At 34.3% G+C, this 24,079-nt stretch overlaps 2 protein-coding genes and 1 long non-coding RNA gene across 3 annotated transcripts; all 3 read right to left on the bottom strand.

Annotated features, from left to right (window-relative positions):
- Positions 1 to 6,237: 6,237 nt before the first annotated feature.
- LOC148176695 (uncharacterized) lies at positions 6,238 to 7,423 on the bottom strand. The gene is made up of 3 exons (XR_015770043.1): positions 7,314 to 7,423; positions 6,952 to 7,251; positions 6,238 to 6,897 (listed from the first exon to the last, which is right to left on the bottom strand). It is a non-coding gene; the product is annotated as an uncharacterized LOC148176695 (long non-coding RNA).
- Positions 7,424 to 9,178: 1,755 nt separating this feature from the next.
- On the bottom strand, positions 9,179 to 10,075 carry LOC148176694 (uncharacterized). Its single transcript, XM_088035167.1, has 6 exons — positions 9,934 to 10,075; positions 9,771 to 9,887; positions 9,606 to 9,655; positions 9,448 to 9,558; positions 9,299 to 9,401; positions 9,179 to 9,252 (listed from the first exon to the last, which is right to left on the bottom strand). Exons 1-6 carry the CDS (start codon positions 10,073 to 10,075, stop codon positions 9,179 to 9,181), a joined length of 597 nt encoding a protein of 198 aa, XP_087891293.1.
- A 1,876-nt stretch (positions 10,076 to 11,951) lies between these two features.
- LOC148176693 (pickpocket protein 28-like) lies at positions 11,952 to 22,854 on the bottom strand. The gene is made up of 7 exons (XM_088034624.1): positions 22,621 to 22,854; positions 22,334 to 22,576; positions 22,043 to 22,291; positions 17,018 to 17,490; positions 16,911 to 16,970; positions 12,301 to 12,472; positions 11,952 to 12,252 (listed from the first exon to the last, which is right to left on the bottom strand). The coding sequence occupies exons 1-7, from the start codon at positions 22,761 to 22,763 to the stop codon at positions 12,027 to 12,029; spliced, it is 1,566 nt and encodes a 521-aa protein (XP_087890750.1). The 5' UTR covers positions 22,764 to 22,854; the 3' UTR covers positions 11,952 to 12,026.
- Positions 22,855 to 24,079: the final 1,225 nt, after the last annotated feature.

Genomic DNA, 24,079 nt, shown 5'->3' with positions numbered 1-24,079 from the left:
CTTTTTTTCACACAATTTTTGACCAAATGACACCGTAATGACCTTCTGCCCCATCTTCAATCAAAATTCTCCTTCTACATGAGAACAAAGTGGTAAAACTCAACCCTTAACCTAACTAGAAAATTATTATTCATTTCAACCTTCAATAGTAATGTAGCTTCATAAATATGACATCGAAAAATTACAAATAAATCACTTAGTAATCTCCCATATTGCTTATACTCCCACCACCCGTCAGAGGGTGGCAATCTCAACCCCTCAAACACGACCTCCCACTATTTTGAAAAATCTGCAATGTAGCCTTTTGAATTTGAACTCGAAAAATTACAAATAAATCACTTAGTAATCCCCCATATTGCATATACGCCCACCACCCGTCAGAGGGTGGCAATCTCAACCCCTCAAACACCACCTCCCACTATTTCGAAAAATCCGCAATGTAGCCCTATGAATTTGAACTCGAAAAATTACAAATAAATCACTTAGTAATCTCCCATATCGCATATACGCCCACCACCCGTCAGAGGGTGGCAATCTCAACCCCTCAAACACCACCTCCCACTATTTCGAAAAATCCGCAATGTAGCCCTATGAATTTGAACTCGAAAAATTACAAATAAATCACTTAGTAATCTCCCATATCGCATATACGCCCACCACCCGTCAGAGGGTGGCAATCTCAACCCCTCAAACACCACCTCCCACTATTTCGAAAAATCCGCAATGAAGCCCTATGAATTTGAACTCGAAAAATTACAAATAAATCACTTAGTAATCTCCCATATCGCATATACGTCCACCACCCGTCAGAGGGTGGCAATCTCAACCCCTCAAACACCACCTCCCACTATTTCGAAAAATCCGCAATGTAGCCCTATGAATTTGAACTCGAAAAATTACAAATAAATCACTTAGTAATCTCCCATATCGCATATACGCCCACCACCCGTCAGAGGGTGGCAATCTCAACCCCTCAAACACCACCTCCCACTATTTCGAAAAATCCGCAATGTAGCCCTATGAATTTGAACTCGAAAAATTACAAATAAATCACTTAGTAATCTCCCATATCGCATATACGCCCACCACCCGTCAGAGGGTGGCAATCTCAACCCCTTTCCACAACTTTCAACTTTTTTCAAAAAACTTTTATTTAGTCCGATGACATCGCTAATTTCTTATATCCGGTTTACACCCTCCAACTGTTAGAGGGTAAAGGTGTAATTGTTTAAACAAAATAATACCTTTTAGTCTGACAACCCAGAATGCACCTTGTAAAATTGTAGGTTGCATTCTAATTTTTTTTATTGAATTTACGGCCATTGTGTTTTGACTATGCACCAGAATTTTTTTGAAGTAATTACTGAACATGGGATTTTTTACGAGAATACGTTAAAATCGATATTTTATCTGAAAATTAAAACTGCCCGTTTTTGCCGTTTAATCTTACGCAAAATGTCTCGAGGTTTTCATTAAATTTTCCTTAGAGTTTCTTCAAACTTTAGATACAAAAATAGAGGTTTTATAGATTATAGATTACCAAGCAGGTTTGCTTGACTTTTTTGTTATTTAAAGGAAATAGCTATCTGTTATGTCCTCTTCCGCTGTCTCTTTAAAAAATAGCTGCAACAGGTTTTCGTAACACATTTGAAATTTCAATTTTGCATGGACTTTGGATTTTTATTTTAACTAAATTTACTTTTTATTTATAAGGTAAATAAATACAAATAATTTTGAGAAAATCAATGCATATACATACTATGTATGTGTCTCAGAATTTCTGAACGACTCGATAACCTCAGGTTCTGCCTAATTATTGCATTAAGCAAATGAAATTGAAATAGCTCCTTAGATTTTACATTAGAGCAATGTAACGCCAACCAATCACAAATATTTTATGAATCAATATTCAAATGTACCTTACATTGTTAGATACTTAGCAACATCGTTTTTGTCACAAAAAGAAACGTATTTGATTGTTTAATTTTATATTGCATTAATTAATTTGTTTTTAGCAAATTTAGCCAGGATCTGTTGTTAACTTATCTTCGCCAGTTCTGAGACACTCTGTTTTGAGTACCCACCTAATTATCTAATTAGACTAATAACAATAAAAAATTCGCTAAGTTGGTTGTTTTGTTTTGACCATCCTTTTCGTTGACACGTCACCAGCAAGGAATTTATGTATGTGATTGTTATCATTAATCGTTTACTTATCAGACGTACGTGATTTTGTCAAGGCTCGGAGCTGCGTCGACACGGAGGTACAGTTCACGCAACGATTTAGTGCTGTTATGGCTTTGACTTTTTAAATCGTTTACAGCTACTTTACCGCAAACCCCCATAAACATAAACATTCTCTGGTGGTTAGATCTGAACCGGAATACACATTTTTACCCAGCTGGTCAGTCTTACAAATCGAAACAATAGAATTCTTCAAAATACGTCTATCCTACCGGTTTATAGTAAACCCATTTGACATATACCTAGTAAATTTTATGGCCACATTATGAGAGGGCCGGGCAGTACTTATCCTTGCGATTGGGGACCATAAATGAGCACGAAATGAGTCCGGGCCTATTCAACCATCGGTCAACCCTCTACCTAGAAATTTGTCGGCTGCAGTTTACAACACCCAGTTTTATTTCTATGGGTGGTTTGACTTAAGCCATAAAATGTTTACTAGGTATATGTCAACTGAGGTTACTATATTTCAATGCAGATAAGACCCAACCACTTGAGGACGATTATGTTTATGAAGGTTTGCGATAAAATTGCTGTAAACGGTTTAAAAAGTCAAAGCCACAACAGCACTAGATCGTTTGGTGAACTGTAATAGAAAACCCTGGGTGGTGTCTACCCTACACAGGATAATAATTGATATTTTAAGGAATAGGTACATGCGTATAGATAATTTTACTTAGAATTTGCAATTTCGATTTGTAACATTTTGTAACCTCTTGCACATTTTGTCATTTAGCACCTATTAGGCATCAAATTGTAATATTTAGTTTCGTGACGGAACCATTTAATTTCCTTTAATTTAATTTAATTTACCTAGCTCTATTTGATTTACAATATGAAATGCACTTGGCTACATAATCAGTCGGCCCGCCATTTTGTCTACGATGTTTTCAAATGAAATAACGTTTCTTCAGATCCTATTTGAGGAGCAGACTTTCAAAGTGCAGTTTATCCATTTTTTCACAAATTGAGATATTGGCGCCATTTTGTTTTTTTGCGAAATTCTCTTCTATTCTAGTCGTGAAATTTGTGTGCAAATAGTACATAATTTTCGTTATTTTATTGCTACATGTTTAAAAATGCAAGTTATTTCTTAAAGGAGCTGCAGAGCTGCAGGGTTGAGATTTCTTAAAGGAGCTGCAGATTTTATTAATTTCTAAAAATATGCAATTAAGGACAAACTGCATTTTGAAAGTCTGCTCCTCATTTGTAAAATGTATCCCCTGTAAAGTCTGCAAATCTAAAAAAGAGAAGCTGTATTCTGGGTTGCTAGATAAAAAAAACTGGCTATTTTGTTTAAATAAAACGATACTCTTTGAGAGTTAGTAAAGCTATTTTTGAAATAAAACATTATTCAGTAAATTTTTTAAATTTTCTTGATACTAATGACGTTATGCTAAATTTTAAATTTTTTACATTTACAGAACGTGAATACATAAAGGGTGCTGGTTTTCTACCCTTTGACGGTGGGGGCAATCCTTATGTAAATTAACAAACGATTTATTTATACATTTTTTTATATTACATATTTTGAACGGGCTACATTGAGGTGTTTTGAAAAATGCCGGATACTGTAGAAAGAGGGTTATGATTGCCACCCTCTCAAAAGAACTAGGAAAATACGCAATATGAGGGATTACTAAGTGATTTATTTGTGATTTTTCGAGTTTAAATTCAAAAGGCTACATTGCGAATTTTTCAAAATAGTGGGAGGTGGTGTTTGAGGGGTTGATATTGCCACCCTCTGACGGGTGGTGGGCGTATATGCAATATAAGGGATTACTAAGTGATTTATTTGTAATTTTTCCATGTCAAATTCAAAAGGCTACATTGCGGATTTTTCGAAATAGTGGGAGGTGGTGTTTGAGGGGTTGAGATTGCCACCCTCTGACGGGTGGTGGGAGTATAAGCGATATGGGAGATTACTAAGTGATTTATTTGTAATTTTTCCATGTCAAATTCAAAAAGCTACATTGCGGATTTTTCGAAATAGTTGGAGGTCGTGTTTGAGGGGTTGAGATTGCCACCCTCTGACGGGTGGTGGGAGTATAAGCGATATGGGGGATTACTAAGTGATTTATTTGTAATTTATCGAGTTCAAATTCAAAAGGCTACATTGCGGATTTTTCAAAATAGTGGGAGGTGGTGTCTGAGGGGTTGATATTGCCACCCTCTGACGGGTGGTGGGCGTATATGCGATATAAGGGATGACTAAGTGATTTATTTGTAATTTTTCGAGTTCAAATTCAAAAGGCTACATTGCGGATTTTTCAAAATAGTGGGAGGTCGTGTTTGAGGGGTTGAGATTGCCACCCTCTGACGGGTGGTGGGCGCATATGCGATATGGGAGATTACTAAGTGATTTATTTGTAATTTTTCCATGCCAAATTCAAAAGGCTACATTGCGGATTTTTCAAAATAATCGGAGGTGGTGTTTGAGGGGTTGAGATTGCCACCCTCTGACGGGTGGTGGGCGTATATGCGATATGGGAGATTACTAAGTGATTTATTTGTAATTTTTCCATGTCAAATTCAAAAGGCTACATTGCGGATTTTTCAAAATAGTGGGAGGTGGTGTTTGAGGGGTTGAGATTGCCACCCTCTGACGGGTGGTGGGCGTATATGCGATATGGGGGATTACTAAGTGATTTATTTGTAATTTTTCGATGTCGTATTTATGAAGCTACATTACTATTGAAGGTTGAAATGAATAATAATTTTCTAGTTAGGTTAAGGGTGGAGTTTTACCACTTTGTTCTCATGTAGAAGGAGAATTTTGATTGAAGATGGGGCAGAAGGTCATTACGGTGTCATTTGGTCAAAAATTGTGTGAAAAAAAGGCGACGATCGTTGGAAATTCGCATGTGAAAAGTGCGACCGGCATGCATGCGTCATTTGAGGCGAAGCACTGCGGCGTTTAATTTATGAAAACGAATCCGATAAAATGACGCTAACTTCAACGACGTGATGTGCAACTAGTATTCACGACTTCTTTAGCACTGTCACAGGTTTATTGGAAATGGAAATTCAGTGACACGTATGCAGTGAAGCGATTTGTCTCATTTATGATTGCATTTGCGTTAAAACAGTAATCTCATTTATGATGAAGACAGAATTAGATGATCACAAGATTTCGTCCTTTTTCAGGAAACCACTTTACTTTGATTTACTTTGATTAACAAATAATTTGTTACAAAGTATTTTATTGTAGGGTAAAAAGTTTTGACAGTGAATAAACTATACCAGTGACAATTATAGCAATGTAACACCATATTTTCTACAATAGTAATGACCGAATGTACAAAAATTTACAAATGTATCAGATATTTACACTGTTACAACATGTCTCTGTACTTTGAACATTTATAACAAGTGCAAATAATGCTGGAATATTGTAAGCGTTTGGTCACTACCATTTTGCTTGTTGGCGATGCGATGAGATATGGCTTTTCTTTTTACTTTCTTGTAACGAAATGGACACAAACAATTAGGGGCAGCATAAGTTTTTGAATATCTTCTGTGATGGTGAAGAATGAATTTGCGGTCCCTTGGTCCGAGCAAATCGCTTGTCGCTTTCAACTGGAACAATTGCTTCGATGGTACTAGTCACTTGCCTTTGCTGAACACTTACCATATCATGTTGCGGCGACTCTTCATCGAATTCATCAAGCAGGGTTTTGCACTTTTAGCAGCTTGGTTACTGTCCGTCAAACATATCCACCCATGTTAGAAGAATCCAAGTGGCATAGTCGTTCATGGTGGTCAACAACACCGTCCAGAACGTTCTGCAATCGTTCTTAATGCTTGCAACAGGGTGCGATAGGGTGTCAATGAAAGTCCCTTTCATATTTGCATCTTTTGGCGGTTCAATGAGAAAGAACAGGTTCTACATTTAAAGTAACAGTCCGTGTTGAAGTACTGCATCATTTTCAGTGTGTCCGTTCAGTGTGTTTCAGTCTTGTTCGTCTTTTTTTCACTCGTCCAAGTTATTAATGAATGTTTCAATGTTTCAATGCCCTAAAGTTAATGTTCGTTTAAAGAATTGTCCCATAGAAAGAATCGGCCGACGATACTTTGATAGAAATATCATGTTTGCAATTTTCATTGGAACGTAGGTATAGATGATGTTTGTTGTCATTTTGTTTCATTTCTTTCTTGCACTATTTCTTTGACTCGTTATTCTTTCTTAGTAAGAAATCGTCATGATACCGTGCAAGCACATTTTCCATATCATAATAGTGGTCCTAGATCGTTAGGTAGATCGCAGGGTTGTTGAAGGAACAAATACAACTCGCAACATCATGCAGCATATTCGGTTCGAAAGCACGAATCTGAAATATCAGATGTAAACAGTATTTTCCTACAATTTGCAATGACCTTAGAAAATGTAACACACTATCATGCGTTTTTGGTGATCCAAAAGCGCGTAGTTGTAGGCAAGTACATGTATCTGATTTCCATATTACTTATACGTCTTGGTATGATTAGTTGATTTCCTATTCAAAGTTTCATTTGCCAATCTTTCGAAACGAAATAATAATGATACTGTACGGTTAATTTGGACTTGAAGAAACTTTCTTAATAACACCTTTTAGCATGGCGGTCTTAAAAGTGTGCAGAATTGTGCCTACATTTGTCGATTCGACCTTGTTTCTACAAATCATAATTGAAACATACGAATTTATTAGTCGTATAGGCACTAAATACCATAAAACTCCGTTTTGACATGGGTAAACTTGTCTTTGTCGTTGGTCTTGTAGGTACTGGGCCACTCAACGATACAGCATTCTTCGTTACTTTTGCATACCAACTTTACCGACATTCATTTGGGAATCAAGTGATTCAAACACTCATGTAGGTACAAGCTAATGCGCACAAATGGCACATAGCTCAATTCTGCACCAGCATTTTTCGATAGCAGCACTACGTCCTAGATTTCATATGTATTATGAACCAATTTTGACTTCTTGACTACGGCAGTTCACATATTGGAGCTTCGAGCTTAATCTACTTTGGATTAATGACATTATTAAACAAAAGAAAAATGTTAAAACTATCTAGTACCATACATTTTATAGGCGCAGTAAAGAAGTTTGCTGAAAAAGGATGAAATCATCTAATTCTGTCTTCATCATAAGTGAAATAACTGGTTTAACGTAAATGCAATCATAAATGAGTCAAATCGCTTCACTGCATACTGAATTTCCATTTCCAATAAACCAGTTGCATTTCTAAAGAAGTCGTGAATTCTAGTTGCACCTCATAGCGAACCATTCTGCAATCATTTTTCTGGTGATAACCAACTTTCAATAAGTTTTTTACTCACATTTCCTTGTGCCTACGCATTTTTTGCACCAAAACGTTGCCTGATGCATTGTGATTAGTTTCCAACTTCAAAAGATCGAGATAAATCGTTCTGCGCAAGTTTAAATCAATGATTTTCACCATCATGCTCAAAAGTAATCATAACCTCAAATGAAAAATATTACAAATGTCAAGAACATCACGACGTCAGCGATTATTGACAGACCGAACGCAGGGATGTCCAAAATGGGGCGTGGGAAATTATTTTTTTCATAGCCGACTATGATTTTGCATCTTTTGGAAATGTTGAGGGTCTTTTTTCTCTTTTTCTCGGCAACTTGACTAGCTAGACGGTTGAGTTTTGGCACACTCGCATAAATATTGATGTTCTATAAAATGACATAAATCTTAACTAATTAAAATTTAAAATAAGACAAGTAAAATTAACATTTTTAAGACAAGGATGACGCTGGTAATGTCACATCATCCTTACCTATTCAAGAAATTATATTTAAAATTTTGGAAAAATCCGTTCATAAATGACAAAGATATTGAGCCCGAAAGTCTTAGGTGGGCCACCCTGTATACGGGACCCAAAATGTATTCTGGGGATTCTGTATTCCGAAGTTAACTCTGTTTATAAACGATTTTTATTCGAGTTAAATTTTAATAAACAAAACTCGCCGTGGTAAATCTGCCCACTATAGTAATAATAATAATCTAAACCACTCGGGCTGGGGTTTTAAGAAGTAGTTTTTTTTATGGTTTTATTACTGTAGTAAGCAGACTGACCATGGGTAACTCACTAAAAGAGTGCCATCTACAAATAATGAGGGTTGAAGGGAGATGCTACATTTGACGTTTGGATGTTTAAAATGTTTTATACACCGTGGTCCACGAGTGATAATGAGCCTGACTAAACTCAAACTGCAACCCAACATACATTTTCATAGCTGTCGTAGATATTTGAAATGAACGTCAAAATTGACAAATTTTTCGGAACAATCTACTCACGTTATTATGCTTTTAATTTATGAAGACTGCTAAGTTTTAGCATTGCTTTTACCTGCTTAAGATTTCAGAAATTCCACATGCGATTAGAAACTGTCTTGAGTGAAAGAATTTGTCGAAACTCTGACAGCTGTCTTGTTGTAAATATAAATTTGGCAACGAATGCTATGAAAATGTATGTTGGGTTGCAGTTTGAGTTTGGTCAGGCTCATTATCACTCGTGGACCACGGTGTATAATTTTTTTCTTTACGCAGAATGTTGAAGCAGAATTTACCGTTACAGTTTGTTAGATATCCCCTTAAAATTGGTGTTCGTGAAATGGATTTGGACTAAAATGTTTAAAGACAGGTAAGCTGAAAACTGTTCGAATCAACAGCTTTAAAATGCTTTGTGGTCTTTTAGGGAGGGACAAAGTTTGTTTGAAACTTGGAGTATCGAAGTTGTCAAGACTGTGGAGGATCTTTTGAGCAATTTTGCGATGTTAAGAAATCATTAGGAATTGGAAGTCTGTGGAGAATGAAAAGTTTTTTTGGTTTCTTGGGTTTTTTTTAACGCTCTATACAAGTTTTACTTATACATAAGTACACAAAAGCTCCAGTTGGTTCTGATCTATAAGACTTATACTATAATTTCCATCTTATCCAAAAGTAAAAACAGGTTAAAATTTTCTTCATACAGTTTGAGTAAACCTTCTAAAAGCATTTTGTCACTACCAACATAAAATTACTCAAAGTATACCTTCCATCATAGCCAAAGATGGTCCTTCACCTCCAAAGTCTGTTGGTAACAAATCTAAAGGCAGCACTTGTCTGATGTCATCAGCATCCTTAATAATGTGAATCTTAAAAAAAAAGTAACGGCAAATTAGACACAAGTTTTTTACCTACTCGTTCTGCAAGTTGAGGCTTCAAAAGTTTTTTGACGAGCGACAATATGAAAGCGGCAAACAACGGCAGATTCATAATATAGACGGCTTTAAGTGGCATAGAATAAATTTCCTAGAAAATACAATCAAAGGCAAGCAAAACCCTCTTAGTTTAGGTACCTCATACAATTTCAAAGACCTGTAGATTAAAGGTGGAGTTATCTTCAAAGCTGCAGCAAAAGTGACATCATAAACCTACAAGACCTCTAACAATTCTTTCGTTTTTTCTCACCTCTTCTTACGCTGTTTTGCAAAGAAGTTCATTAAATTCCAGCTGTGGATTACATTTGCCGTACGCCTCTTCAAAGTTAATTCGCAAAGTAAAGTAATTTTCAATCTTTTGCTTGGCTGCTTCCACGTTAAACTCGCTGAGAAGCAAGAAGTTTCGGAAACAATTACAGCCTAAAATGGCACATTACTTCTTGTAGGGGTTGCAGTCAACACTCACTTAACACCTCCTTTGGGAGGTGAGGGTGGCTCTTTAACCACTCGGCTAGTAAAGAAACGTCTTCATCTAACGACTTTATGGTTTTGTTGAATTTCTTCACGACTTGTTCCCAAACATCTTCACTGTTTTGGAAGACCTCCATTGTTTTTCTTGGACTGACTGGTACGAAACTCGATGATATTTATTTGTTAATCGAATTAAATCAAAAAAATATGCAAATAAGCTGGATATATTATTGTTTTTCGTCTAATTTCTTAATTAAAAATACGTAGAATAAGACTGAAAGGTCAAACAAGGTTTGTGAAAGGACGGAGAATAAAACTTTTATGACCCACAAATTAGAGGACTGATTAAAACACGAGTTTTTCTACATTTTATTTATATTACATAAGAGAAACTAAAGGTATGATTAGAATAGTGAACAATTCTTGACATTTTGAAAATTTTAGTGTAGTTATGCATTACTGTCAATTTGACATGTGAAACTTACACAATGTTGTCAAAAGTAACAGTAATAACAAAGTAATTAAGTGCTTTACAATTTACCACAATCAAACGACTTTAAGTCAAGATGGGCAAGAATACGTACTAGATGTCCCTCGGATTGCTAAACATATAGAAATAACAGGAGAATTCAAATTTTATTTTTTTCCTGCTATCCAGGACCTCCAAATAAAGTTCGATTTAATGTGGATTGTATTTTAAGACGTTCTTAATTTGAGGGCCATTTTTAGGATTCAATGTTATTGCGGCATTACCCAAAAAATCGAAAACGCAAAATTTCAAATTTCCCTTCGACATCTCGCTGATTTTTGAACCAAACTTCTGTTATTTAGTCTCATTTTAGGCAGAATTTCACGCAGATTCCAAAATCCACATATTACTAGAAATAATTGAGTTATGACAGTCTAAAGTGTCGGTAAGTGAGATTTTGTTTTTCACTTTTTTAAAGCTAAATATCTCAGTAACTATAGTTTGCTAATCGACCGGTTTGCGTCATCGTATTTCTCTTCTTCAGTAGTCAACTTTTTCGCGAAAAAAATCAATCGGTAATTTTTTTTCGATTTTTGTTTTTTGTCCGCCACTCGTAAACTATTTAATCTTCCGATCCGATATTTAGCCAGTTGATAAATTTTAAGCTACTCTTTCGATTGATGTATAACTCAAAAGTATTAAACGTCGTTTTCGCCTTAAAAAAAAACATTAAAAATCACCCCAAAAACACTCCTTGAAATCAGGTGTTTGATCAATTTCTCGTTTATTTGTGGAGCAGACTCAAGTTATCTGTGCTCATTTAACCCAAAATTTCACGGAATATCCAAAAATAGGTGAGCATTGAACGTAACGTCAACAAATAATGTTGTGGCCGTTTGAATTTTTGAATTGTCGCCAGAGGGTCAAATTTTTGAAGGTGGAAAACATTTTTGCTCAATATTTCGGAAAATACGATAGATCAACAGAAATGTTTTTTGGCATAGTTTTCTTCGTCATTTTTAGTAAAGAATTTGTTCTTAGATTTTTCAAAATTTGAAAAATTTGATTTTTTCGGAATAAAATTTCATGACTAAAACTGTCAAATTTTTGCGATCAAAATCTTGCTTATTTTTGCAGTAAACTTGTGTTATTAGGGTTCATTTGACGCACAATTTTGCGCAGATTCCAAATCCAGGTACGCCAACAAATAACAGAGTTATTTTGAAGTTTCGGAAGAAAGTAAATTCTTAGTAAACACGACCGTAAAATTGCTTTGCAAGACATATTTGCTGGAAAAAGATTTAATTTAGGCATAATGTGACGTTACACAGTGACAGATCATTTCGCAATCACACATTCTTCGAAATTTGGAGCGGAAAATTTGAAATTTTACATATTTAAATTCAGTTTTTTACTAATGCCGTAATAACATAGAATTCTAAAAATTGCACAATCTGCCATTAACCGAATTAATTTGACGATTCGGAGAGCAAAAAAAAATAAAATAAAAAATTCATATTCGGCAATGCGCGGAACACCCGGTACTCATAACATATGTACCTACACACACACATCTATAAAAGTGAAGAAAAAAAATTTCGGTGTAGAAACTTGAAATATTACAGCTCTTGCCCTGCCCAATTCCCGTACAATCGGCTGTTGCAGATCAACCTAATAGAAAGAAAATATAAAATTTCCATGAGAGACAGCACTGAAAATCCCGTAAACAAGCCAAGAATGCCTCCAAAATTAGCCAAAAAGTCGATAGGACCATAGAGTTCGTTCCTGTCAGACGTAACAAAGTTATCAGTTTTGAAAAAAATTGTTAAAGACGATAGATGAGTCCTAAAATCGCTCATTTATCAACAGACCCAAACAAGAATGAGATTTTACCGATTGGGAACGGGAAATGAGTACGCTTGGTACACTTTTTTCCAATCCCAATCTGTCTGGGAAGTTTCCACCTCATAGGTGACATCAGTGCACAATGGTAAGCAATCACATTCGGCTCTGATCGACGTATTTTCGGACATTTTGTGGTATAAATCTCGAGCTTGCAAGTACCCTAAAAATAGTGATAAGTTGATGAAGTCAACAAAGAAAATTTATTGGATCAATTCTTGGTGTTGACAAATTATTAAAATTACAATTTTTTCCCAAACACCAAATTTTTACAAAAATTCTGACGCGCGTTACGATAGCAATGCTATCATCATCAGAGCGATGATTAAACTAAAAACTAACAAAATTCGTCCTTATACAGGGTCCGGCAACACTTGTGTCCACCCCCAAAATCGTCTTTAATTTTAAAGATAAAATTTTGAAAATTTGCATACGCTCATAGTTGACAAAGCTCTAGAAGCTGACGTAAAAATTTGTTTTTTTTATCACGGTTTGGTTGGCGTCGCGACGCCTAAGAAGTATAATTTTTAGCGATTTTTGAGTTTTTGCGGAAATATACGCGAATTCAATTTTATTTCAACATAACTGTGGTACAAATTTCTGAGTTTTTATTTTAAATCTAATGCAAATTGTGTTTAAAATTTGCGAAAAAAACGTTGCTTTATCAAGTTAGTTTTCAAAATTATGACAGTGCAGCGGCAATCTACGTTTACACCAAAATTTCACAAGTCATTTCACTCACTTTTATAAAGGTTAATTTTGATTACCACGGGCATGTTGCACTTTATGGACACCAGAAATCGTTAATTAACATCGACAAAGTGACAATTTCACCAAGTAACACTTTTGTTACAATCTAAAGCGAGCCAAAGAATAGATGTCATTTGTGACACAAGATGTTGACAGATGGGTGTAAACGTAGTTCCCAATTTTGACATAATAAAATTGGAAACTAACTTGATAAAACAGCATTTTTTCCTCAAATTTTGAAGACTATTTGCATTGAATCTAAAATAATAACTCAGATATTTTTAACATATTTATATTGAAAAAAAATTAAATTAGGGGTTGATATCACAAACCCTCACAATTACCTAACAATTACATTTTTAAGGCGTCGCGACGCCAAAACTATCAGTGATAAAAAACAAATTTTTACGTCAGCTTCTAGAGCTTTGTCAACTGTGAGCGTATGCAAATTTTCAAAATTTTATCTTTAAAATTAAAGACGATTTTGGGGGTGGACACAAGTGTTGCCGGACCCTGTATACTAAAAGCTTGTCGACGCGCACCCTTTGGCGCAGGTAGAAGCGAGTAGAGGGAGGATGACGGGATGGGGCCGTTGCATGATATCATGATATAAAGATTTCTAAGATATGATACTCAGGCAACCCGAACGCGTTCAGCTCGCGCAGTGACGTCACTCGGAGAGTAGCAGTTGGAAGAATTGCCATTGTACGGTGCTTAAAAGCACGAATAAAAGTGTTATATTCGTGTTATTAAATAATATTATTAAAAACAATGTTTTACACAACATCGATTTAATTAAGGAACACTTTAAAATTCGTTTTCTATTTTAATGCTGAATGAAGGCAGTTAAAACAAGTGAAGATTTATAGATTTCAGGACAGTCCAAATAATTGTCGCTTGTGAAAATTTTGTTGAAATGAGGTTCTAAACATTTCATTAACCATACGAGCGTAGATGTATCAGTTTAGAATAATGAAATCACTAATCAAGGGTGTGATTTTTTCAGATGTAGAAATAAAATATTTTAGTTTTGATGTTAATTATGGTATTTATTGCAACTCCTGGAAACTATAATGCGAAAAAAATTTCAAATGACGTATTTTTAAAATTAAAATTGTCAACATAACATATCATTTTTCTTTTAATCTGCAGAAATTAGTAAGCCATGCTGTACTTCTTTACCCTCATTTCAAAGCTCAAAAAAAAAACAATAAATTAAGTTTAAAAAAAGTTTTATCAAGTTAGAAAAAAGAAATCAGAAGCTACAAAAACAAACTTAATAAAATTAATTATTAATTTTCACAAATTCCCTCTTCCTTTTTATCTTATGTCTTCTTTTAAAACTGAATTTAATTTATTAATTCTAAAATTTTTTCTAAAGTTATTGATTTTCGCTTTTAAGTAAATCTACTTTTACTGTCAAGTCATTTTCGAAGTCTGTGTTTACGCTATCGAAACAAAAAGTAAAGTTTATTTGATTATTTGACAACATGCAAAACATGCAAACACAAAAATGATTTCTGAAAAAAAACTGATTTTCCTTATTAGGTGAAAGTGTAAATTTACCCGATAGATTTTGAAGTTGAAGGCACATTGTCAATAAACGTTGCCGTCGTGTTATTGTCGATCTTAAGTTCCCTATAAAAATTTGATTAAAGAAAACTGAAAAAACTATAAAGAATACAACCAAAGAAAAATTGTTTGATTAATTACTACTTTTCAGCAAATAATGGCCTCATATTTTGCATAAATAAAAAGAAATTAAAGTAATGTAAGAATTATTAACGATGAGTTACCAACTTACTCCGTTTCAATTATGTTTTTCACAAATTTGGCTTGATCTCTTTTGCACGCTTTTTCTTTCCGTGCTGTTGAAGATTTGCGTGATTTTCCTTTAGGAAGAAATAAAGAAGGAACAGCTTCGTCTTTTAATTTTCTTCCCTTCTTTGGTTAAATAATTTTACAGTTCGTATATATAGTTTCTCTCATAGTCCTTTGTACAGAACTGTCTTGAACATATTCTGGCATTTTCAAAATTAAAAAATCAAACCGACGAATCAAACACGAAATCACCCACAATTTTCTTGTCACACTGGCTTTGGTAAATCTAAAAAAAATGATATTCTTTTCAGCATAGTTTTCCTGATTGTCACTATTACAACCAAATATAGAATAATGCATTTTAGTATTTATTCGCGACGTGAGAATTTTAAGCTTCTAAGTGATTTTTTGTGAAAATTTAAATTGAATGTCTTGCGATTTTTTAAAACCTGTTCTATCATGTATAAAAAAGAAGTGAGTTAATATTTTAACAAGCCAAAATGATTTTAATAAATCCTGTCAATTTGTAAATAAATGCTTAATAAATTAAAGAGATATCACTGATAACGAGAACACTGATCAATTTAATCCAAATGTTAGTTAGAACCTTATAGTTCTCAGGTCGCGTATTATAATTATTATTATTATTTTATTAACGAATTAACTTAAAGATATAATACAGAAAATTTGAAAATCGTTAAAAGCTGGAAACAGGATAAGTACAGATTCTAATAAGAGAAACACGTGCCTTACATCTGAACTAACGATTCAGCCTAAGTACTCTCCGAGTGACGTCACTCCCCACTCCGTAGATGCGCAATATCATACCTTAGATTTCATTATACCATGGGGCCGTTGTCTGAGTTCATTATTACATTTTTGTTCCTAAATATTTCTAGACTTTCATAAATGTCTAGAAATTTACAATTATTTACATTTTTAATTAAACGAAGACAACTTTCATCAATGTGGTGGTCATTGTCAAAAACAAATAATTCGTCCTTATACAGGGTCCGGCAACACTTGTGTCCACCCCCAAAATAGTCTTTAATTTTAAAGTTACAATTTTCAAAATTTGCGTACGCTCATAGTTGACAAAGCTCTAGAAGCTGACGCAAAAATTTATTTTTTATCACGGTTTGGTTGGCGTCGCGACGCCTAAGAAGTATAATTTTTAGCGACTTTTGAGTTTTTGCGGAAATATTCGCGAATTCTTTTTTTTTTCCAATCTGAGATTCTATTTTAAATCTAATGCAAATTGTGTTTAAAATTTGCGAAAAAAACGCTGTTTTATCAAGTTGGTTTTTAAAATTATGACAGCGCAGTGGCAAACTACGTTTACACCAAAATTTCACAAGTCACTTTATTCACTATTATAAAGGTTAATTTTGATTAACACGGGCATGTTGCACTTTATGGACACCAGAAATCGTTAATTAACATCGACAAAGCGACTATTTCACCAAGCAAGACTTTTGTTACAATCTAAAGCGAGCCAAAGGATAGATGTCATTTGTGACACAAGATGTTGACAGATGGGTGTAAACGTAGTTTCCAACTTTGACGTAATGAAATTGAAAACTAACTTGATAAAACAGCATTTTTTTCTCAAATTTTGAAGACAATTTGCATTGAATCTAAAATAACAACTGAGATATTTTTAACACATTTATATTCAAAAAAAATTAAATTAGGGGTTGATATCACAAACCCTTACAATTAAATAAAAATTACATTTTTAAGGCGTCGCGACGCTAAAACTATTGGTGATAAAAAACAAATTTTTGCGTCAGCTTCTAGAGCTTTGTCACCTGAGAGCGTATGCAAATTTTGAAAATTTTATCTTTAAAATTAAAGACGATTTTGGGGGTGGACACAAGTGTTGCCGGACCCTGTATAAGGACGAATTATTTGTTAGTTTTTAGTTTTGTTATCGAAACGCGCGGTCAGAATTTTTGTAAAAATTTGGTGTTTGGAAAAAAATTGTAATTTTAATGATGAAGTCAAATTTAGGAAACTTGTTTGCATACGTTCGGTTCTTTTCATACACCAAATTTGTCCAGTTCCACAGATTTCCGTGCCGTTCTCCCCTTGAAAATCAACACTTTTAACAATTCTCACCTTCAATTCCACTTACTTGGCATGTAAAAGTTGACACATCCGCAACTGTCCAACGTGTGCTTCGTCAAACACTCCAACTTGCAGTTCAAAGACGTGTAAATTTTAAAGTACGTCAAATTTCGTTCTGAAGGAAAATAACACCCCCGTCGACTCGGATTGTACATTTTCACCCTATCAGAAGTGCTAATCATGACCGGTTGTACCGCTCCCATCACAATTTGATCCAAAGGTACTCGAAAGTACTGCTGACTGGGTCGTGGAATCCTCATAGGAGAATGCAACATGACTTTATACCCTTGAGGGGCACTCCCACGACACGCATAATCTAAAACGTCTGCAGGGGTTTCAATGCTGAAACTTAGCCCATTGGATGCTCCGGGGTAAAGAGCTCTTCGGGGATACGTTGTGAATGCAGCTTCATGGGAAAATCCGTGCTCCATGGACCAATGAGTAATGTTGGGGTTTTTCAAGTAGTCCTCAAATTGAAGACTAAAACGAACAAATCGGTTTTCGCTAACGATAGGAGAAAAAAACGGGATACGACCAGTTCGTCCCTCACCAATTCATCCCCTGGTCAATTCGTCCCGGGCTTTTTCGTCTGCTATGCAATTTGCTCCCAGTTTAATTCGTCCCAGTGTGATGATTGATAATAATTTAAGAATGTGGTTGACATAATTTTACTTAAAATTGATATCTGCAACACAAGGTATATACAAGGTGTTTATAAATGTTTCTAGCATCAAGGGGGGCTTTGTAATTCCTGTCATGCGCTATTTTGCCGCTTTGTTTTCATAGTGAATATAACTATGTTTACAATTATTTCAAATGTCACTTACGTCTACGATTTTTCAGTTACGGTTTTGTGTCAAAATTTTAGATTTTCAGGCTTCAAACCACAACTTGAACAGTTTGTTTTCAAAACTAACTTTGTTCAATAATTGAGGTTAACTACAAATGTCAGTTGAAAAATCTAAACCCACATTAGTAACAAGCGGCAAATTTCTTTGACATTTCATAGCCACCCTTGATGCTAGAAACATTTATAAACACGTCGTAGCTATACATATACAGAGTGATTCTAATTAATATTAATTAAAAGGTGCGTTGACATTTTTTAGACATGTGTTTTCTTACGACATACGACATACGGTGTACGTTATTTTGTTATTTGTCATCAAGCATAACAATGAGACAAGCTCACAAAAAGTGTTCATGTGTCTTGTAACAATCACAATCCGCAAATCTAACACTTACACCTGACTTGACAGATGACAGATCAGTGACAGCGAAGTTGGAGCCCAATGGCGTATCATGTGGTAATATTTCGCGGTAAAACAAATTGAATTTAAATGTCCAAAATGTGCTTTGGTTACATTAGATTTGCATCATTTCAGTTCGCATTAATGGTGCATAACAAGTAGCAGTCGTTCAATGTTCAATATTGCCGAAAAATGGTAATCATGCACAATCGGGACCTGACATGTGCGCATGCGCCCGCGTACTGCGATCGGGCACGAAGACATAGCTTTGTTGCCAAGTTGCCTCAAATACAAGAAAGATTCAGACTGCGTCATAGTGGGTTGTATAATCTCAGGCAGAACGTGACAACACAAAATGTCTTTTCCACCATACGTGCGGCTCATGTTCATGTACTAAACTGAAAAAACTGTATAAAAGTTCCACACTGAGGATCGAACCTACTGTACATCACTTTTTCCCAGACTGGTGAAAATTCTTTCAAATTCAAACTCAAATTGATTTTTTTTCTGTCGGGGATAAGTAATCTAAAGTCACTCTAAAGATATTCATGGTACTTTATGTAGTTGTTAAAGGCTAATCCCTGGTCGTACTGCCTTACTAAGCTTACAATAAATTGAAAGTTGATTACATTTCTGGTTGACACACCCACAACGCTGTTGCTTACTACTTCGGTGTTTTTATCCTATTTTACGCTGAAAGGAGAAAAGTTTCAAAAACCCTAACTATTTTTAGCGCAAAACAAGAACCGTCAAAATTAATTTGTCAAAGTAATGACATTAACGAAATCCCCAATTTGTGAGATACAGAGCCATTTGTCTCTCATCTAATAACAATTATTTAGTAAAAAACATTCGTTCAAAAAAACAAATTTACGCTTAAACATTCTTTTTCTATCGAATTGCACGATGAGTGGAAAAACACTACCAATTGCAGATGTAATGTTTAATTGTAGTGTTTAAAGGAATCAAACGAAAATTTTTATTAACGTTCAGAATAATTTTGCCCTTCCATCCTTTCATTTTTGTTATAATTTGAATTAAAATTTACGTTTGAAAGTCTGTTTTAAACTTTAAAAACTGGATACACGAAAAAATAGCAGCAAATAGTAGTAAGAAAAGTGTTTTTCAGCTCGTGAAAAGTTAATTTACTCGCTGCATTCGTTAATTCAACCCCTTTGTAGTCATTCGAAAACCAGCATATTTCATTACTTGTAGAACAATCTCCTATTAATTCATACGGAGTCCATTTATTCCAATAATTAACGAATTTTAAAAATCAAAAGTAAATTCAAAATTATAATAATCATAATTGAGAAACCGGGTTTTATTGGGCGGTTAAAATTAGGGTTGCTAGATTTGATATATGTATGTGGGAAGAAGTGAGTAATCCCTTCACGCTATTATTTTTTCTTCTTCTGGGAATTATTTTATAAACAACTTGCTTTAGACAACTCTTTATACATGCAACCGCACCTCTAAACTCAAACGATTTGGCAACGTTGCAGGCGGTCTGTACCCGAACGCTGTCAAAAATGTCAGCCGTCATTTTTCAGGTCCCGATTCTGCATGATTACCCGAAAAATAATTAATTAATACACGCACCCTAACCCCTGTCAATTCTACGCTTATGTGTAACACATTCAACTAGTAGCGAATTGCACTAGGCCCTACGTCAAAATTTGCAAAGCCGTCTACATGATTAGTATTAATAAGAATCACTCTGTACTCTAGAAGCTGACGCAAAAAATGAAGCAAACTTGATAAAAATGCTGTTGCATTGTTTTCTCAAATTTTGAAGACGATTTGCATTGAATCTAAAATAACAACTGAGATATTTTTAACTCATTTATATTGAAAAAAAATGAAATTAGGGGTTGATATCACAAACCCTCACAATTAGCTAAAAATTACATCTTTAAGTCGTCGTTACAGCAAAACTATCAGTGATAAAATAGTTATTTGTGTACCAAGGCCAAAAAAGAAACACTTAATTTAATAATGTCGCCTAAAAAATCTTGTGTGTATCACGGCCAAAAAGTTCCATTTTGTCCTCGTCTTCTTTCTGACTTCGGCTTTCGCCTCGGCCATTAAAAAAAGGCTTGGCCAAAAAAGAAGAAAAAGAAACACTTTTTGGCCAAGCCTTTTTTTAATGGCCGAGGCGAAAGCCGAAGTCAGAAAGAAGACGAGGACAAAATGGAACTTTTTGGCCGTGATACACACAAGATTTTTTAGGCGACATCATTAAATTTACTAGTTAAATTAATTTTTACTTATGATTTACTGATTTAATCATTTATAACAACTGAATAATTAAAAATATTTATGAATCCTTTAGAAAAGTTCATATTTTTTTATTTAAATTTGCAGTTTCGGCATGTGTAGCTTCACAATTTGTATGAATTAGGTTTGATATGCTTTTTGATGTTGTTGCAGCAGTCCTGCTATCCATGTTCATTTTCAATAATTCAACACGTCTTTGTTGCACTTTACAGCAGTTTGTCGATTTGATTTTACCCAAATAATTATAAAATTGACGATAATATCGGTATCTTGATGTAAAAAGCAAAACTATGGATAGATGGCGCCACCATAGATCGGCCGAAAATGTTTGCGGCCAGAAAAGACTCACTTTTGAGGCCTAAAAATTTCATTTTCAGTTTAAGTCGCCTAAAAAACAAATTTTTGCGCCAGCTTCTAGACCTTTGTCAACTGTGAGCGTATGCAAATTTTCAAAATTTTCTCATTCAAATTAAAGACGATTTTGGGGGTGGACACCAGTGTTGCCTGTATATTAAGAACATTTTAATGATCAGATGCAAAAAACGTTTAAAAAAATAACTTTGAATGAGCGTATTCGTTTCCTGCAATATAAATAAAATAAATACTGGTTTTTTAAACTCTCACGATAATAAAAAATAAATTATTATTATTAAGGGGCACAACCACTGAAACCCCCTACAAAAAAAGTGATTTTTGGAATTTTTTTAAAAGAAAACTACTGCATAAAATGTTTTCAAATTTGGAGGATACATTTTTACCTAAATAATGAAAAAAGTTGAAATTTTCAGACGAAAATATTTAATTCTGCTCGAGTTATTAAGTATCGACCAAGTCACTAGAAAAAAAAAGCTTTCCAGTGCTGCAGTGATTGCGGCCTTCACCATTATTGAAATAAAAAAAAAATTATTATTAAACTAGAAGATATTTCCCGTGGGATGAACCTCCTCAATAGTGGAAAAATTTTAAATTTGACAAAATACCGGATTTTTGAAAAAAAAAATGTTAAATTTCGATCGAAAATTTGATGATTTTTGGCCCGCCAAAATCACATTTTTTATACGATCGAAAAACTTGAGGTTCATCGTACAGAGCAAGATATACAAAATAAAACAGAAAAAATTTCAAGACGATCGGATAATTGGTCTTTGAGTTACAACTGCAGCAAATTTGAAAAATGTAGTTACGAGAAAAACGCGTTTAAAGATAACTTTATTTTAATTAATAGCTGTAATAGTTTTTTATACTAATTGCTATAACTCAAAAACTATTTAAAATATTTTTTTGAATTCGTTATTTTTAAGGGATAGACAATCAAAATATGAAAAAAAAACAAAACGCTTTTTTCCAAATTTCACAGTGGTTGTGCCATTGCAGCGCATGTAAACAAAGCTTTCAGAGACAAATTTGCATAGAACGAATTTTCAAGGGGACAAAATAACTAAGGACGAATTAAACGAAAGGGAAGTCGGCGACGAACTGTTCGCAAGTCGAAAAAAACTTACACCGTGTCTTTGTAAATGTCGCTCCGATCCAACATGTTGAAAGTGTAACATATTCCAACGTCTGTGAAAATGGGGGTGAAAAGCGCACTGCAATTTGTTGATTGTCCCAAATATGTGCAACTCAATAGAGTAAGATTAGATTTGACTCTGTTCACAACATCGAAAAAGTCCTCGGGAAAGAAATCCGGAGCGGGTTGGTTTAAAGAGGAGTAAACACAGATCAAACTCATGTACGTAAACACTGTGGACCTGCAGGTGGTTACTAAACAAAACGAGAAGAAAAATTCTTACTCCTCCGAAGTTAGCGCCTGATGCGCCCTCTTCTTCTGCAGAATTTTTGTATAATTAAACTTATCCTGTGACGACTTCGACTCGGGACAGATCGTAATCGCCGGAAACGGAATTTTGTAAATGGGAGTTCCCTGATTTGCAAAATTTACAATAACAGGACTTGCCTCCCATTTCTTGTACACCCCATAGATTGAACTAATACAGATGGCCAAACAAATTGTGAAAATGATGCTCCACCAAACCCTTCGAATGACATGTTATTATTAAACTAGAGAAGAAGGACTCACCGTTCGAAAATGGAGCGTTTTTCGCCAAAATATCGAAAACCGTGGATTCCCGTGCAGTTACAATACTCACGGAAGTAGGTGCACACTTTTTTGAAAAACGGTTTGCTGGTGGAGGACGTTGAAGTATTTTCTGACTTTTCCATGGTCGATAACTTTGGGCACTGAGATTCAAATGTGGAATTGGGCTGTTCGTTTAATTAATTAATGGCTGTTATGGGTCTCTAGAGAATTTTAACACGGAAGTTGTCGTGGGAAAATTATGCTTGATGTGTGATTATGTTAGTTATCCCGAATAGTAATTAAAAAGTTGTTGTTGTAACTTTACAATTAATGAATAAAATGTGCCGTGTTTGGTAATTGAATGAAACAGGAATGCGCATTTCGTTTAGATAAAAGGATTGATAAAAATACAAGCAACGGGAGATAAAAACACAAATAATTTAAGTGGTTCTCCTTGTCAAAACTCGTGAAAAGCGTTAAAAACCACCAAGTTACACGACTTGACCTGGCGCCTCCACCACTTTTGAGGTTAAAATATTTTGAAGTTTTTTTTTTCAAAATTTTTGTTTCAAAACGTACTTTTCAGAAAAAATACAAAAAAATTTAAGATGACAAATTCAATAAAATGTTCGCCTTCGTTATATTCGTTATTTTCTCGAAGTTTGCAATTTTTTATTTTTTCTTTTATTTTCTCAAAAAAAAAACTTCAATTAATTCTGCGATCATTCCTACATATCCCAGAGTGGGTCTATTTTTTTCTATTTTTTTATTTAATTGAAAAAATAGTTATTAATTGAAAAAATAGTTAATTTCTCAAAAAAAAAAATAATTAATTCTGCGATAATTCCTACATATCCCAGGGTGGTTCTATTTTTTTTCTATTTTTTATTTAATTGAAAAAATAGTTATTAATTGAAAAAATAGTTAATTTCTCAAAAAAAAATTAATTAATTCTGCGATAATTCCTACATATTTCAGAGTGGTTTTATTTTTTTCTATTTTTTTATTTAATTGAAAAAATAGTTATTTGTTTAACTAGGCTAGAAAATGGTCTTTTGTAAATGCAAGGAAAGTATTGAAATCCAAGCCCGGAGGGCGAGGATTTCAATTTCCGAGCATTTCCAAAACATTTTCTAGCCGTGTCGAACACGAAATTTTGTGCGCTGACAATTATTAATAGTTATTTATTTTGACTTTTGGTTTGAACTTGAAACGTCATTCCCTCATTTAGGGGAATTTCATCAGCTGGGAAATAGGTTGGTAGCACTTCATTCAAATCAAACGATTGCAGATTAATTTAAATTCAAATGTGTTTCAGCAAATTTTTGTGGTATTTTTGCTTAATTAATCTACCTTTATTATTTTCGAAGGTCATTGGCCTCCAAATCTGCACACAAATTGACACAACTGACATTTATGCAGCGATACCAACTTGTAAAATAAAACCAATTATTCGAAA

The sequence above is a fragment of the Gnatocerus cornutus genome, chromosome 4 (genome assembly GCF_029298725.1).
Source record: "Gnatocerus cornutus isolate USDA-ARS CGAHR chromosome 4, icGnaCorn1.1, whole genome shotgun sequence".
In the NCBI taxonomy this organism is placed as follows: Eukaryota; Metazoa; Arthropoda; class Insecta; order Coleoptera; family Tenebrionidae; genus Gnatocerus; species Gnatocerus cornutus.
This window is presented reverse-complemented; position numbering and strand designations above follow the sequence as displayed.